This window comes from Mustela erminea, chromosome 10 (genome assembly GCF_009829155.1).
Source record: "Mustela erminea isolate mMusErm1 chromosome 10, mMusErm1.Pri, whole genome shotgun sequence".
NCBI classification, from domain to species: domain Eukaryota; kingdom Metazoa; phylum Chordata; class Mammalia; order Carnivora; family Mustelidae; genus Mustela; species Mustela erminea.
Window position 1 is genome coordinate 15,281,885 of NC_045623.1, and position 17,426 is coordinate 15,299,310.

General features: G+C 53.5%; 1 protein-coding gene across 1 annotated transcript; it reads right to left on the minus strand.

Moving 5' to 3' along the window:
* Positions 1-11,224: 11,224 nt before the first annotated feature.
* Positions 11,225-16,329, minus strand: PROK1 (prokineticin 1). Its single transcript, XM_032303098.1, has 3 exons — positions 16,037-16,329; positions 13,730-13,855; positions 11,225-12,090 (listed from the first exon to the last, which is right to left on the minus strand). The coding sequence occupies exons 1-3, from the start codon at positions 16,106-16,108 to the stop codon at positions 11,971-11,973; spliced, it is 318 nt and encodes a 105-aa protein (XP_032158989.1). The 5' UTR covers positions 16,109-16,329; the 3' UTR covers positions 11,225-11,970.
* Positions 16,330-17,426: the final 1,097 nt, after the last annotated feature.

The following is a 17,426-nucleotide window of genomic DNA, read 5'->3' on the forward strand; positions in this document are numbered from 1 at the left end:
GTTTCTTTCCACTCTCCATCCAGTTTCCACACTCGCCCTGTGGGGATTGATCGGTGCAGACACCATCTTCTACTGAAGGGGGCAGCACCCACTTGGTGCAAACAGAGCACTCTCCATCGGCAGGCTGGTATAGTAGCCAAAGTTCACACTTCCCGTGCCTTCACTATGTGCCAGGCCCGGGCTGGCTCCATCTCACCGGGTCCCTGCAGCAAGCCTGTGAATTAAGTCCTAGTGGGAATGCGGCTTCACGCAGGAGAAGATTGAGGCTGGAGAAGTTGCTTTCCTGAGGTCATCCAGCTAGCAAGTGGTGGGCAGAGTCAGAATTCAAATGAGGAATGGTAGGTCCCAGGGGGTCTCCTTGCTTACTCTCCCTTTCCAGGGTCTCCTGAGCTGCAAAAGCTCCCTCTTCCCAGGCCCCCTCTCCAGCATTTCACATCTCTTCGTGACAACTCTGGGAGCAGCAGGAATTACTCTCTCCATGCATCAGATGTGGCAGCGGACCCTGGGAGCTGCCTGACCCCTCAGACAACTGAGCGGAGAATCTGAAGCTTTGGTTCCAGTGCCACCAGGAAGAATGGGACCACCAGACAGAAGACAGGGAGGGACAGAGCACCTCATGGAGGGGAGAACACAGGTGGGAGATGGGGAGGGCAGTGTCTGGGAAGGAGGGCAGGAGATGCGGGGGGCCCCATTTCTGATTGTCTCCAGCTCCCCAGTGGCTCAGGACATCTCTGGGGCCAGGCAGCAAAGCCCCTCCTGGCTTTGCGATGAGGCTGCCTCCACAGGACTCTGCTGTCCCAGGCCAGAGCCCTGGGAGGGTGCATGCTGTCCAGGGACGTGGTGGCCATTGGCTGGCTTTCCCATGATCCCAGGCACCCATGGAGCCTAAGGGGAGGGAGGAAATAGCTATCCTGAAAGCAGACCCCTTATACTACACCACTTAGTCATTTCACAGCTGTCCCTTGCCAGTTTGGGCCCTGGGGGACCATCTTAACCAACAAAGCTGCAGCAGGGAGCAAGAACCTTCTCTCCCATCTTTCTCCAGCCGCCACCCCATCCTCTCCAGTGCTTAGTCCCCGTGAGATCACTCCCAGGTCTTCCTTCCTCACTGGGCCTGCCCCTGGGCCTCTTCTCAGTGACCCTCCTCCGAGGCTGACGTGACCAGGTATGCACACCTGGCAAAGGAAGTCTGTGATCCCTTCCCCTCACCTGGGACCAAGTGTGGCTGCCCACCCATGGGGCTTCTTACTGAGATACCTGCCCCCAGCAGGCTCCAGAGCAGGGAACCCCTACCTGAGGTCTTGGACCCATTTTTCTGTTGCCTGACTCCCTAACGCTCCCTCCAGACATGGAGTATCCCATTGAGCTGGTCAAATCCCTGTAGCTCCCGCTCCCAGCTGACTCCCAGCTGGAGACTGGGGAGCACATGCAGGACGTATGCAGGACGCGTGGTTGCCTCCTGGTTGGGGCCTCGGGCCATCCAGCACCTGCGCCTCCTCACCTGCGCTTTGCAGCATCCAGGTGTGGGCCCAGCTGCTGGCCTTGAAGTGAATGGAAATTACAGCCCCTTAGAGGGGCCTCCTCTCTCGGCCCCAGTGTCACCCCTCTCTGTACTCCTCTGCCTGCTTCACCACTCTGAGGATGGAGGTGTCCTCGGAGACAATTATGCCCCCTTTGAAACCTAATTCTGGACGGTTGTAGACCCAGGCATAGTCACACACACACACCCAATTCCCTCCCCACTTCCTGTCTTCTTAGTCCTTGTTTTAACATGAAGATCAGTTCTAGCTGAATGGAGTTTTCCTAATGGAAACTAGCCTCTCTGCCCCCCTGCAAAGATAATTAGAATTTTCACGATAGGCCTAACTGATTTCCTCCAAAGGTTAGGGTGCCCAGGTAGGACAGTGTCTCCCTGGGGGCAGAGGCCTGGGGAGGACCCGCAGCCCCCCAACTGGAGAACAGCTTGTTAGAGGCCCCTCGAATCCAAGCCTCCAGGACTCAGCATTTTGACATTTCCCTTTGGTGAGCTATGAACCCTGAAGATTGGGAGCTGCGGGTTTATGGGGCAAATGACATTTCCTAGGACCACTGACTCCTGGGGGACAGCCACCAGAAGTGACACCTGTTTCAGGGTCATACATGCTTCAGCTGGTTTAATTTAACCCAGTTTGAGAAGATTCAGGATAGGATTCAGAGCCCACTCTCCTTATGCTTTTTCTAGAAAAAAAAAAAAAAAACGCATAGCGCAGTGTTAAGATCACGGTCCATATTGAGCAAACATTACTTTAAAATAGTGACTCATATGTTTAAGCAAGGGATTAAGAGGCACTTAGATAAGATTTGCGTATCTATGTTCCTAAACGGGTTGCTATTGAGCTTTGCCTATATAAACCTGTGCTTCTAAACATCATAATATCAACAGAACCAGGTCTGGACAAACTGTAATTTCTTCCTACCACACTCCAGCCCTGGGGAGCAGAAGCATGTTTAGGAGATGCTTCCAGGTAACATGGGCTTGGTAAGGCAGTTCCTGGAGGACCAGGCCCTGGGCAGAAGGCTCCCAGCAGGGACTTTCCAAGATGTGTTCATAAAGAAACAAAAAAGCATAAAGCATGCCTAATGTGCTTCCTCATGCACAGCCTGTCCTAAGCACTTTGCACACCCTTGCCCGGCAGGGTAAGGGTAAGAGGCGGGTACTACAATCGTTTGTGCCATTTTACAGATGGGGACACTGAGGCAGAGAAGTTCGGCAACTTGCCCAAAGTCCCCAGTCAGGAAGTGACTTGACCAGGGCTTAGACCCGAGCAGTCGGCCCCATCCACCATCTTGCCGCACCCCCTGTTGGGAAGCAGAATTAGGATAATTTGCTGCACATTTGCCAAGCAATGCCAACAGAGTGAAATGCAAAATGATGAGAAAATGTCAAGCTGTCATTCGACATATTTGTTTACTTAGTGTTCGGAGCTTAGTTTTGTGACAGGATTTCACAGGATCCTCTCCGCCTGTCTCTGTCAGAGCTGTGCCCACGGCTTCTTACTCGTCAGCGTTTCTCTCTGTGTAGACCCACTTCATCCTTTCGCGAATCTTCGGCCCCCAAGTAAAGGTTCCCCTGTCCTCAGTAGGCCAGGGGGAGGGGCTGGGGGGGGTGGCTCTGATCCCTTCTGAGGGCAACACCCAGGTTTTTCTTCCAAGGCACACCCATATTTAAATGAAACAAATGTCCCTAGAACCCGTGGGTAGGGACTTCCAATAGGGCAAAGGCGAAGATAAGAAAGAATGTTCTGGACAGAGGGCCATAAACTGCCCCTCCCATGGCCTGGGCCCTGTGATCTCCTTGAGGCCCAGGTACTGGGCTCTCAGGCCTGTAGCCGGCTGCAGGCTCCACGAGGCCCTTCATAAACTTTGAGAGGAAAGCCTCTGTGGCAGTCAAAAGGGGCCTCAGGGGAGCTGAGGGAGAAACCATGAAAATGAATAAAAGAAAGCTCATTCAAAATGAAGTCGGGAAGCTAGGCAGGGAGAGGTGTCAGGAACGTCATGGAAGCTCTTCTGGACCAGCAGGAAGAAGGAAGAGGTCCTCAGCCAGCCAACAGCACTGGCCCTGCCTGCAGCCAGTGAGAAGCCGCCACACGTCGCTCCCCACTTCCCCCCTTTCTTCTATAAAAGGAGGCTCTCCCGCTGTGTCCTCCAGGCTTGCCTCAGCTTTACCTAAATTGGCTTATCCTGAATTGCAATTCCTCTGCTGGTCCTGAATATACTCATTTGCTGCAGGGTAACTTGGGCTGTTTCTTTCTTTCTTTTTTTTTTTTTTTTTTTTTTAAGATTTCATTTATTTATTTGACAGAGAGATCACAAGTAGGCAGAGGCAGGCAGAGAGAGAGAGAGAGGAGGAAACAGGATCCCTGCTGAGCAGAGATTCTGATGTGGGGCTCAATCCCAGGACCCTGGGATCATGACCTGAGCCGAAGGCAGAGGCTTTAACCCACTGAACCACCCAGGCACCCCCGGGTTGTTTCATTTTTAAGGCAGACACCACCTAAAAGTTGTTCTCAGGGTGACTCTACGGCTTTGGGCTTCTGGGGCTAGGTATGGCCCCGACCATGACTGGAACAGGAAACGGGCCATATTTCCACCTTATTCCCACCCAGGGTCAGCTGTTTAGGGTAAGCCTCTTTTTTTTTTTTTTTTTTTTTAAGAGAGAGAGCGCACAGAGGAAGAGTGAGAGGGAGAAGCTGACTCCCTGCTGAGCAGAGAGCCTGATGCGGGGGGCTCGATCCCAGGACCCTGAGATCCTGACCTGAGCCAAAGGCACCCCAGGATACTGTTCTTAAAGAGGCACAAACATCCCTGCAAGAAGGACTCGGTGCCAGTTAACTCAGTGGCTACATAGGGACTTGTCCTCTCCAGCCAAGGCGGGCAGTGCCCAGGGGTAGTAAAACAAAAACTACAATAACAACAACAAAAATCCTTTGCAGGAGACATCCTGCCTCCAGGGAACATCTTTGCAGCAGGCATGTGGAGGCCAGAATGGCAGCTCTAGGCCAGTGTCACTCTGGGCTCCGCAAGCTCCAGGTGTGGTCGCTACCATTCATTTTTTTTTTTTTTTTAAAGATTTTATTTATTTATTTGACAGAGAGAAATTACAAGTAGATGGAGAGGCAGGCAGAGAGAGAGAGAGGGAAGCAGGCTCCCCGCTGAGCAGAGAGCCCGATGCGGGACCCAATCCCAGGACCCTGAGATCATGACCCGAGCCGAAGGCAGCGGCCTAAACCACTGAGCCACCCAGGCGCCCCGCTACCATTCATTTTAAGATGCAGGCATGAGGAGGAACTGAGAGCCCAAACTTGCACCTTGCACCATATAGCGCTTTTGTCCTGCTAATGAGGGATTTCCTTTATTATCCAAACTGGGTTTTTTTTTTTTTTAATCTTATTTATTTATTTGACACAGAGAGAGAGAGAGAGATATCACAAGTAGGTGGGCCACAGGGGGGCGGGAGGGAGCAGGCTCCCCGCCCAGCAGAGAGCCCATGTGGGGCTCGATCCCAGGACCCTGAGATCATGACCTGAGCCGAAGGCAGAGGCTCAACCCACTGAGCCACCCAGGCGCCGTGTTACCCACATTGCAAACAGTTGAGAATAGCATTTGAGGAGCCGTCTGGTACCGAAAACCACACATGACAAACACCTTACTGGGGGCATCTTTCTCCCCCGCCCACAAGATAAATGTCAAATAAACATTAAGGGATGCCAAATTGCTCACCAGCCTGGAATGTTCCAGTCCTCCTGTGCTCGAGACCCTGAGGACCTCCCAGGTGCCTGCAGGCCTCAAACCTTAGAAGCTGAAGCCTGGTTCCATGAAACGTGGGCCATTTCCTGCAGCCGTGAGCGGCGCTGAGACAGGCCCTGGCCTCATTCTCTTCAGGCTGGACACATGGGCCAGACCAACCTCCTGCCGACTGAAGCTGGAAAGCTTTTTTTTTTTTTTTTTTACTTTATAGATTTTAATAATGATTTTTTTTTTAACAGCTTCTTGTGACATAGTGCACACCCCATGAGAATTCATCCATTTAACACATTTAATTTCATATTCCTCAGATATTCACAGAGTTAGGCAACCATCGGTAGGTACAACCTAATTTTAGAACATTCTCGCCACCCGGAAAGGAAACCTTGTACCCACCAACAGTCACTCTCTATTTTCCTACACTCGGCTCCAGGCAATGACCAAGCTGCTGTCTGTCTCTGGAGATCTACCTACTTTGGGCATTTCGCATAAGGAGAATCATATGAAACGTGGTCTTTTGGGTCTGGCTTCTTTCTTTCAAGTTTCTTTTTCTTTCTTTTTTTTTTTTAAGATTTATTTATTTATTTTAGAGAGAGCGCAAGAGTTGGTGGGGGTGGGGGAGAAGAGGGGAACCCCAAGCACTGAGCGCAGAGCCTGACACGGGGCTCCATCTCACGACCCTGAGATCCCAGGCTGAACCCGATTGCACCGCGCAGGTGCCCCTGGCTTCTTTTGCTGGGCATCCCTGGCTTCTTTCATTCCACACAGCATTCTCGAGGTCCGCCCCTGCTGTGGCACGAGCAGCATTTTGTTCCAGTTTAGGACTCAGTGACATTCCATGGTAGGGCACAACCTCCTTTGTTCGTTGTGCCATTGATGGAAGCAAGCTGTTTGTGTCTAGAGGGCCCTTTGCTTTTCTTTCTGACTACCCCCTGGAAAAGTGTCCCGATGGAAAGCAGGCCCCGGACTGCCTTATGCTTCCCTCCCCATCTGGTGGGATCTGAGTTTTTGGTACACTCCAGGAGAATTCTCCAGGTGGACTCTTGGGCTGGTCTCAGATCAGACACCGGCCAAATTTTCAAATAGCAATTCCTCAATCCCCTTGCTTACAGCTGTCAAAGCTCTGAAAAAGTAAGAATGCCAAGTGTTGCCCTTGGGGGTCTGAGGCCTTGGCCCCACCTCAACCCACCCCCAACCAAAGCCAACCTGGGTAAACACGCAGTCAAAGTAAAATGGTATGTTTGCTGTGCAGACTCAGCTCTGAGGCAAGCCCCCACTCCCGGGGGCCTCTTTCAAAAGCCCAAACTTTTCTTTGGCTGAGGGAGTCTTCCTGCTTCCTCCTTGGGTCTTCCCTCTGCTCCTTGCCCCTCTGGAGCCTTACAGCCAGAGTCTGTGAGATGGGAGAAGGGCCAAGGAGAAACACTGACCAAAAAGCACTCACGTGCCTGCTTGGTGCCGGCCAGTTGGAATCCTTTCCCATACACCACCTCGAGTTCGTCCTCAAATATTCAGGGGGAGCAGGGCTTAGCGGCAGACTTCCACTGAATGCTCTAGAATTTTAGGCCTAATTTAGGAGAGCTCCAGGCAGACGCTCAGCTCTGGCCTCTGCCCTCCGCTCTGCCTGTGTCTAGCCCTTAGTCCTCCATGAGGAGCACCCCCAACACCCAGCTTCCCTCAGGCCCTACCCTTCCTCGGCCCCCTACTGGTGACATCTCCCCTCCCTGGTGCCAGCGGCTTCTGCCCTACCTTCTGCTACCATTCTCTTCAAGGGGAGGGTCCTTTTTTGTCTTTGTTTCCGAGACGACTAAGTCCATCCAACAAAAGTAAATGGAACTTTTATAATTTAAGATGTTCTCTCTCACAGACAGCAATCCTGTACTTTCCCACTCCCGACCTGCCCCCCAGGACCCATCCTGGTCTCTCAGGACTACTGTAGGCTTTGTGTACGGCTCTCTCAATAGCCAGGATCTCAGAGGGCCTCCCTCTGGTGAGTGAGAAACTGCAAGGGGGCCAGGAGGTGAACACGGAGATGTGGGGACTCTGGGAGCAGAAGGTCTGTGACGGGCGGCAGCTACAAACCCCACATCCCAGAGGCCCCGGAGACCCTTGCCAGTCTGTCTCCTCTTAGGAAATGCTACTGCTCTTTCATTCATTCGTTTGTTCATTCCGTAAATGTCCTGAGCACAGCTCCATGCCAGGCACCAGACACGGGAGAAAACCATGGTCTCCAGCAGGTCCTCTGCTTACTGTGCAAGAAAGGGACCCCTTAGCTCATAAATGAGTAATAAACTAATTAGTTAATACATGAATTAACTGGGTTCGACTTCAGATGACCAGAAACTTTTCAGTCCTCTGTGGGCCCTCCCTTCAGATCGGCCAAAGTGTCCCATCACCCTCCCCATCCATGGTGTGACCCGGGTGCTGAAAGCCAGCACCCCACCAAGTCCCGTGTCTCTACCCCAAACACTGGAGGGAGGGGTCTGGGCCAGGCAGGCCAGCCCAGGACCCCCTGCCTCCTCCCCCCACCTCCCTTCTGCCAAAAGTGACAGACCACAGTGCAGAGAGCAGGAGGGCATGACCCTGCGTAGCTTGGGGTCTGAAGAGGGGCTGCCCACCAACACCCTCTGTCAAGTACTCAGTACACCTGGTTCTTGGGCTTGGTGTGGCTATTGCTGGGCTTGGTCTGTGATGACCCCAGGCCCTGAAGCCAGCCCCGGCAGAGGGCAGACTCTGGCAGACTCTGGCCTCAGTAAATGAAGGGACCTGAGGCCAACAGGGTGGTGCAGGCACTTGCAGGGAGCTGGGTCCAGAAGCCCCTCCTGTTACCCTCCCCATCCCCCACCTTTACCACAGGCCTGGGTGTTCTCAGTTCCTCAGCAGCTTGCCCCTAGGGATGCACTCTGCTGTGTACTGGGCCTGGGAGGGGAGCCCAGTTCCTGGGAAGAGAGGCCACCGAGAGGAGAGGCTGGGGGTGGGGCTGCTCCCTGGGGAGGCCTCTGTCCTCTGGCTGTGCAGCTGCTCCTCCCAGCCCCTATTATTCAACCTGGGGACACAGGCAGGATGCAGACACTGCCCTTCCTTCTCTCATGGGTGAAGGCCGACATGGGCACGAATGTTCTCTAAGAGCAGGTGCCAACTCGTGCCTGAGGCCTATCCCAGGTGTTTCCATGTGGATGGATGTGGATGGGGCAGGGGGACACATTTGAGGGGCTCTTGAAGGAGGCATTGAGATCACCAGACCACAGAGGAGACACAGAACATTCCCCATTGAGGAACAGCCCCGGCACAGACACACATGGCATCTCCCAAGGACCGTAGGCAGTCCTGAGGCTGAGAAGCCTAGTGGGGAGCATGGGAGAGGCAGAGAGAGAGTGGGCAGGGGCTTGCCGTGCCCTGCTATGGGCTGGGTTTTCTCCTTTGGAGCTGAGAATGGCCGTCAGGGGTCACAAACCAGGTAAATGTGCTGCCTAGAAAGATGCTGGTAGACATGCCAGGGTGGATTTTTAAGGGGAAAACTGGAGGCAGAGAGAATAGGTCAGAAGCAGTTGCCACAGGCCATGCTCGGCAGGATGACTGCTTAAATCTGGCCAGGGCTGCCGTGGGAAAAGACAGTAGAAGAGAGAAGACATGTAGGCTGCTCTTGAACTTCCAACTTGGATCCTGGGGTTGATGGTAGCCCTGACCCAGATGACTAGCCAAGAAGATGGGGACTCGGGGGCACAGGTGGGGGGAGAGGAATCTCATCATCGTCACCTGGCTCACCCACCTCCACCGTCCCACTCCTGGATAAGCTGGACGATGTCTCGCCAGAAGATGACAGCAGCTTCTAAGAAAGAGGTGTGTAGGTGGGACGGGACCCAAAAGACTCCACAACTAAGTATTTCTCCTGTACTTCTTAGGATGACAGATTTCTTTCCACAGGTGGAAGCACTGTCCCTCTAACCCTCTGGTTGAATCTATCCTTTGGGGACATCTGGGGAATGGTCCCCATCTGCTTTGAGAAGGGCACATCTTTGACTCCTCCATGCCATCCCCAGACTGGTCACTAGATGGCACCAGACTCCACCTGTCGAACAGGAAGGGGTTAGGTCCAAGGGGAGGTAGGGCTGTCCCTGAAAGGGCAGCATCCGGGAAGGATGTCCATTTTATCTAACCCCGATTTAATTGAACTCTTTGGGAATACATTCTTATCTTAATATATGTTATTCCTATAAGTAGATTCTTTTTATAATTATATTGATGAAGAATATATTCCTGATTATAAAAACTTCTCGCAAATACACTTTTCTTACCTCCCTGTCCCTCCAACCTCCCCATCTCTGCTCTTAGGGCTTCAGGGGGGAAAAGGCAGTGAGAAACTGGGGCAGAGGTCAGTTATACATTCCTTGGCATTCTGGTATAAAATATGAGAACTGTTCCAGTTAGACTAAAAGGGGTCTACAGACTGGCCAGCTCCAGATGGGGATGGAGATGGGGGCTGCAGGTGGCGAGTCAGTGTGTGCCTCGTCAGGGGCACTCCTGTGCCTCCAGCCATCACCCTGTGTCTCTACTGTGCTGAGGCACATGGCCATGTCTCATCCAGGAGGGCTCTGCCTGCAGAGGGCACAGCCTGACTGAGGAGGGCCCCCACACACCAGCATGACTTGTCGTAGCAATCGGTGGTACCTGGAGACCCAAAGGATAAGGGTGGGCAGATTGGAACCCTGGACATGGACAATAGCTCTATGTCTGGCATCTGAGCCTGAGTGCAGGGGGGAGAGATCCAAGGGCTGCAAGAAGGGGCAAGAGCCAGCAGAGCAGGCAAGGAGGTCCATCAGAGGAGACAAAAACAGAGAAGGAGCCCTGAGTGGAGCTCAGGTCTGACTCAAGTGAGTCCTACAGTAAAGCCTGTCCTGAGTACCCCCGAGCAAAGCTCCAGCAGATCCAGGGCAAACGGGGGAGGCAGGAGCCCCCAGGCCTCCTTAACCACGATGAGTTTGGAGGCTTCTGAGAAACACAGGATACAATGTCTTTTTATCTTACATTTTGCATTTTTCTAGGCCAGGAATTGGGGTGAGGAGGGACTGTGGGGACAGTAACCTGACAGGGAATGCTCCCAGCCCCTGGGTTCGGACATAGGCTCCTGGCCGTCCTGATATAGAACTTCCTCACCCCACACATGGTGGTCTGGGGGTCTCAGGTCCTGGACACTAAGCAGAAAGGACTGAGTTGCAGAAATGGGAGTTGCAACCCATCCAGATCTTGCCATTGGAGTCCCCACTCGGCTGCCAGTTCAGGGCTCCCTTCCTGTCTCCAACCCACTAACACACCTGAGCCACACACCTGAGCAGCACCTGCTGGGCCCAGAGTCCAAGGCCTGTCACACTCCATTCAAAGAAACCCTGAATCCACTTTTGCAAAAAAACTGCCCAAAACAGGAAGAGCAACGGGACGACATCCCTCCTCCACCTGGAAAAGGCCCTGTTCTGCCCTCCCACTCGCAACCCCCGAATCCCCACACAGGCGGAGCAGGAACAGCAAGGCCACTCGCCCTTGTTCATGCCTTTATTCTGCAGGGTCAGGTCAGCAAGCTCAGCTTCGGGTGTCCCCTGCTGTCCTGGGTGAATGCAGGGCAGAGTCCAAATGGGAGGGGCTTGATGGGGCTGGTGTTTTAGCAGACAGTGGAGGCCCGTGACACAGCTCCCAGACAGATGGCTCTGAACTTGGGAAAGCCCTTGATGTCTAGAGAAGCTGACTTCTCTGGGTGTGAGGCCTGTTGCAGCCTGGTCCTTAGGGGACAGTTGCCTCCCAAGTCAATGTGCCTGCCTGCTGCCTCTCCTCCCACCTCCCACCCTCCCCCAGCTGGGCAGAAGCCCTGTGTCCTCAAGGTCACAGACTTGCTCCCAGGGGCTGATCCTCAGAAAGGAGCTGTTTGAGGTCACTCCTTAACTGCTTCCTAAACTGTCATGGCCGATTAGATTAAGCTGCCCTCACTTGCATTCTACAGGGAGGTAGTGGGAACTGGGGGCTTCATTTGTGAACGAGTAAAGGGTGCGGGGAGGGGCCTCGGAGGCAATGCAGTTCTGGCCTAGTGGGTGGGCTCCCCCCACCTGCCATGAGGTCACTGCCTGCTGCACCTCCGCACCCCACCCCAAAGGGCTGACCTGGGGCCCATGGCCTAAAACTGAGGACTTAGTCAATCAAAGGAAGACGAGCAACTCCCCGGTTGCCCCTCACCGACCTCATGGAAAGGCTCAGCCCAGGACCTGTCCCTCGGAGCAGTACACCCAATACATACACCCAGTAGACGGGGCCAGTGGGGGCAGGGGCTGGGGAATGTGGGATTTGGGCAGAAGAGCACATGCAGGAAGGGGAAGAGATGGGCCCAGGGAGGAAGACAAGTCACGTCCGTGAGTGAGGCGGGGATCAAGGGAAAGAATCCCCCTTCCTGGTACTTACAACCCCTCAGGCAGCTAGAAGGGGAAGAGAGCCAGTTGGGGCGCCTCTCAGACCACAGCCCAGAGCTGGGACCCCGTGTGCTGCACGCACGTAGGTGTGTAGGGAAGAGGGACCGAGGAGGACTGTCTGGGGAGGGGGGACAGGGCAGCGATGGGCTGGGCCATGTAGCAGAAATGAAACACCCTCTGAGGCGAGCCCAGGCAGGGCTCAGGCAGAGGCCCCGTGTGTGTCCCGACAACAGATGAGCTCCTAGAAGCTGATGTTCTTCAGGTCCGTGGAGCAGCGGTACCTGCCATCCGGGCACCTGGAGCACAGCAGGTTGGGCAGGCAGGGACAGGTGTGGTGCTGGCGTTTCCTGAAGAAGGGGACCTGGGGAGAGAGGAAAAGAAGGAGGACAACTTCACCATGAGGGAGGTGGGCCTTCTGGCAGGAGCTTCTGGCCGGCCCAGCCCTGGCCGGTGTCTCCCCTCCAACCAGCACAACAGTAACAGTTATCACAGAGGGGGGAAATTGAGGCATGATGGCTGAGCGACTTGCCAAGCTCACGCAGCTGGTTTGTGGAGGAGCCGGAATATAGACAGACCCAGGCAATCTGTCTCCCGGGACAAGGTAACCAGCCTAACCTAACTCAACGCTAGGGGGTGCTGACGATGCAGCAGTGGACCGGACAGACACTGTCTCTGCCCTGTGACTCACCCAGAGACTAAACTATTGATATTTCCTCCAGGGACGGTGAACAGGAACAGTTATGATCATAGGTAGGGTCAGACTGCCCGGGTTCAGTTCCCAGGTCCCTTCCCAGCTGCGTGACAACTGGCAGGTTCTTTAGTCTGTGGGTCTCAACCTGATTATCTGCAAAATGGGTCAAAAATAGCACCTCCCGGGTGCCTGGGTGGCTCAGTGGGTTGGGCTACTGCCTTCGGCTGGGGTCATGATCTCAGGGTCCTGGGATCGAGTCCCGCGTCGGGCTCTCTGCTCGGTGGGGAGCCTGCTTCCTACTCTCTCTCTCTCTGCCTGCCTCTCTGCCTACTTGTGATCTCTCTCTGTCAAATAAATTTTTTTTAAAAATCTTTAAATTAAAAAAAAAAAATAGCACCTCCCATGTATGGCGGAAAGAGGTTTAAGCTATATAATTGCAAAAGCTCTTAGTCTGAAAAGTGGCCCATAGTAAGCACTCAGCTTTAGCTTTTATTGCCCCCGGTGTCCCCTTGCGGGAATGCAGATCTGCAGCCAAACTATCACACACCCCAAGGCAGCGAGGACTGTCCCACTGTCCCACTGTCCCATCTTGACTCGGCCCCGCCTCCCCAGCTGTCCCGATCTGGAGCATGACCACAGGAGGACACCCAGAAGAACCCAGGGCTCCTAGGTGCAGACGTGCTCCCCTGAGCAGCAGGGGGTACTCCAGAACTGCAGGGAACCCAGAGGAGGGGCTGGCCCACGGGGTCCCCGTGCACATCTGGGGTTGCTCCTGTACCCAGCTGTTCAGAAGCAAAGGCCTAGTGGCTCTTCTATGCCGCTGGGGTTGGGAGCAGCCTACCAGGGGAGGGATACTAGGCACGTAGGGCCAAAAGGGTACAAGTGCCTCCTTAAAGCATATGCCCTGGGCCTGGGGCTTGCGGCGCCCTAACCAGACTCATCCCTTGGGCGGGAGGCCATTTTGTGAGTCTTATTTCAGGTTCTTGAGGGATGGTTCCTAGGGGCAGAAGACATTCAGGTCCCCTTGAGAATCTGAGTTCATCAGATCTGAAAGAGACTTCTGGGGTAACCAGTCTCTTCCCCTCATATTCATGAGGTGATTGAGGCCCAGAGCAGTCATGCTAATTGCCCAAGACCACCCAGCTGAGGGGTTCCGGCCCTCAGATCTAACAGGCTGTGTGATCAGGCTGCCCTCAAGAAGCAAGGAGCCGGGCCCAACCCGGGTGAGCTGCTTCTGAGGTCAGAGTCAGAAAATCAAGGTCTAGTCCCAACTGTCTGGCTCAGGGCCCTGAGCAGGTCTGTGCTGTACCTTATGGCTGCTGGGGTGACACTCTTCTCCTTCCCGCCCCAGCGGGGTGCACATCCGAAGCCCACGCAGCCACAGGCTGATTGCACAGCAGGAGCCCGCCCCACACTGGACATCCCTCTCACAGGCCTGCAGGGAGACAAAGCGGCCATTCGGAGCCCATTAGTGCCACCCAAGAGAAACCAGAAGGGAAAGGTACATCCGAATCCCTCACGGCTGCCTGGCACCCCAGACAGCACATCCGTGCTTCTGCTCCACTCACAACAGGATGCCGGGGCTCAGCGAGGCATCCAACTGCGTCCGAGGACCCCTCCAAGCTCCTCTGAGCCCATCCAGTAGGGAGGCCACGCTCCTCCTCGGACCAAGCCAGAGTCAGGAGCATGGCTCTTCGGCTCTAGTAAATGCTCCAAGGATGCTGGGGAAATGGAACTGATCTGAATTCCTGGGGGGGGGGGGACATTGATGGTCCAAGTCCCGAGGGGGTCAGTCCTTGGACTAACGATCCAACCTTGACCCCACACCCAGGGTTGGTGTCTTCCTTCCCCTGGCCCCTACCTCGGCCCTCCCCTTGGCCTTCACCAGAAGCCCAGCCTCACTGAGATGCCAGCACCCCAGAGAACAGGGGTCTCCCCAGTGCTTCTCTGCTGGCATCCTCAATCCCCAGAGACGGGTGGACCCCTCTGGGCTGGGCTCCAGAACAGGAGCTAGGCGGCTTTGCCTGGTTTCTGGAAGCTGTGAACTTGCTCAGACCCAGGGAGGGAAAGTGGGGGTGTGGGGTCTGCTCCCGCCCCCCAGAGGAGGTGCAAGTGACAGTCACCTGGCCGTGCATGTCTCCAGCCCAGTGAGGGCACATCTCACACACCCAGCAGCCCCTCAAAGCCCGGGTCAGGGTGGAGCAGACCCTCCCTTGCTGTTCTGCCACAGAGCTGGAACATCATGGTTTCAATCTGGCAGGAGGGAATATCCCATCCTGAATCCAGGAAGGTCACAGTCCAGGGAGCAAGGGCGTGTGGCCATGTCCACCCAGCCTCTTCCTGGGAGTCAGCCTCAGGGCGGCAGCAGGGCATGGAGAGGGGAAGAAGATCCTGACACCCCCTCCCCAGCACTGGTTCCCACCCTCTCCAGATGTTGGAGCAGGCCCAGTGGGGTCACCTGGGCGTCAAGGTCAACCCGCAGCTCCCATCCCTCTTGGTGGTTTCTCTCCTTTGTTCTTGGCCTCCCCGGTCTCAGGCTACACAATAGGAGATTCAGAGACTGATTCATTAGGTATAATTTTGCCCTAACAATGTTATTCATGCTCTGGGTCTTAAAAGCATTGACTTGACTTTAATATGTGTTCGTCTTTGAAACTTAGTCTCTTTCCTTTAAAAAGGAGAAGAAAGACCTTTCCTTTCTGTGACCATGAAAACTAATGAGATTTCAGGAATGGTTTGGCATTTTTCTACATTTCCATTCTTTATGTAAAAAGTTAAAGGACATTGGGGAAAAATTAATTTCCCTCTTTTTTTTTTTTTTTTTTTTTAAGCAGCTTTGATCTGGGAAACTGTTAGGTATTACTTTCCCTTTTAGTAAGAGTCGTCCCACCACTGTAACGCATTTGAGGGTGGTCCCAGGGAAAGCCCCAGTCTGAGGGTTTCGAATTCTAAGACAGGCAGCGCCCCTGTGTGGGAAACCTCCACTGGGAGGCAAGATTTCTACTTGTTATCAGATGCTTACTTTTGGGTACACCCAGCCAAATGCTCTGAACAGAACCGAGCACAGTTAAAATACATAAACAATAAAGAAAGGAAAGAATTTCAAGACAATCTTCCTTAAGAGTAAAAAAAGCAGAAGTTAAACATCCCCAATTAAAGCTAATAAGGTCCCTGACTTTAATTAAGTCAACATGCTGTGTAAATGACACGGACATGTGGACCAGATTGTATATGAAATCCCAAATTTACACAAAAGATAAATTACGGGGTGCTAATCAGCTTTATGAAAGAAGTCCTTACTACACAATTAGGAATCTTATTCTTCCCCAAGGTCTAAACTTCAAAATGTCCGATGTTCTTCTAATGAATTTGGAAATAAGACTCGATTTACACATAGCCTCTCCAAAGTAGACCCCATCTAGGAGGGGGGTAAGGTATGACTAATCTGAAAATCATGTGGAATGCCCCTCTGAAACACTGGCTGACCACTGACTCCTTAATTTTTGTTTTGTTTTGGTTTGGTTTGGTTTGCCTCCTGCATGGTTGCTGGCTCCTATCCCATGCAAACCCTGACACCCGCCCAAACCCAAGGCATGGAGGGAGTTGGACGCCTTACCCCAGTGATCACGGCACAGTCCGACATAGTCAGCAGAAGGAACATGAATGAGACTCGCATGGCACCTCTCATGGTCACTTGGGGTGAAGGCACAACGCTGCCTGCTCCACGGCCTCTCGCTTGGTCCCCCTCAGCCTCCTGCACCAGCTGGGAAGGCCAGGCTGTCCAGCCCTTTCCCTCCTCCCAGATTTATGCAGTCCGATCCCGGCTGCCCGTGGGCGCCTCTCTCGGCTCTTCCCTTCCCCGTCACCAGTGCTATTTAGATGATCTCAGGGACGAACATGAGACCTGAATCTCTGATGACATCAGATCATCATCAAAACCAATAAAAATGAACACATCGGGGGCGTTGACAGTGGCTCGAGCTCTCCGAGGAGCCCAGAGATGCAGTCAGTGACATACGTTTCACTCTATAGTCTTTGGCGCCTCTGGGGCATCCTTCTATTCTGATTGGGGCGGGGGGTGGGGGGGCAGGCAGCTCTGGCAATGAATTAAGGGATTTACAACATCACCATTTATCCTTTCTGCTCCAAACCATGCAGCATACACATAGGATCACCCGCCCCCTCACTGTCAAGCCAACAAGAATTACCTGGGCATTTACCATTGGTCCAGCCCAGAGTTGGTGGCCCAGAAGACATGCATGGGGAAGGCAGTGTCCCTGGTCCTCTAAAAGATTAAAAGTCTGATAGGGAGACATAAGACAGTGAGAAAATAAGGCTATGCTTGGGGGGAAAGGGTTGACATCTCTGAGAGGCCCACATGAGCAATAGCTCCGTAAGAGGCTCAAGAGGAACACCAAGTGTCACTTGGTACAGGAATCAGAGGGCAGAAGATGAGCCCAGGTCTCTTCAGAGAAGCATGCTTGGGTCCGGGTATAAGATAAAGAGAGCCAGGAGCCTCCCCGCTGCCTTCCTGGGTTTGGGGTGAGCATGAGAGGGGGTGAACAAACACAGTGGACCCAGTGCCAGTTTGGTAGGAACTTGAATTTGGGCATGGGTCCTCTCATTGGGCTAGGAAGGCCCCGGTCCCAGACCTCCCACACCAGCCAACCCAGAGATAGCTCTCGGAATCCTGTACCAGACATCTGCTTCCCTTCACAAGAATAAAAGCTATTATTTCCAAGGTATGCTTTGAACTTATACAAGTTCAACCAGGTTTTTTACTGCAGAACTTTTCAGAGTCTTTCCTAGGCTACCAAGCAGGAAAGGCAACTTGTAGCTCTCCCAAACCAAGCCATCCATCAGAATCTTTTTCCTTAGAGTGTCTCAGGGAAATAGGGTTCCTACACAGAAACACTGGCAGGTGTTTACGAGTGCTGAGAGAGGTGAACTGGCACAGTAGCTAAGAGCCAGACTCCAGAGGTGAGACATCTTAACTTCTGGTCCTA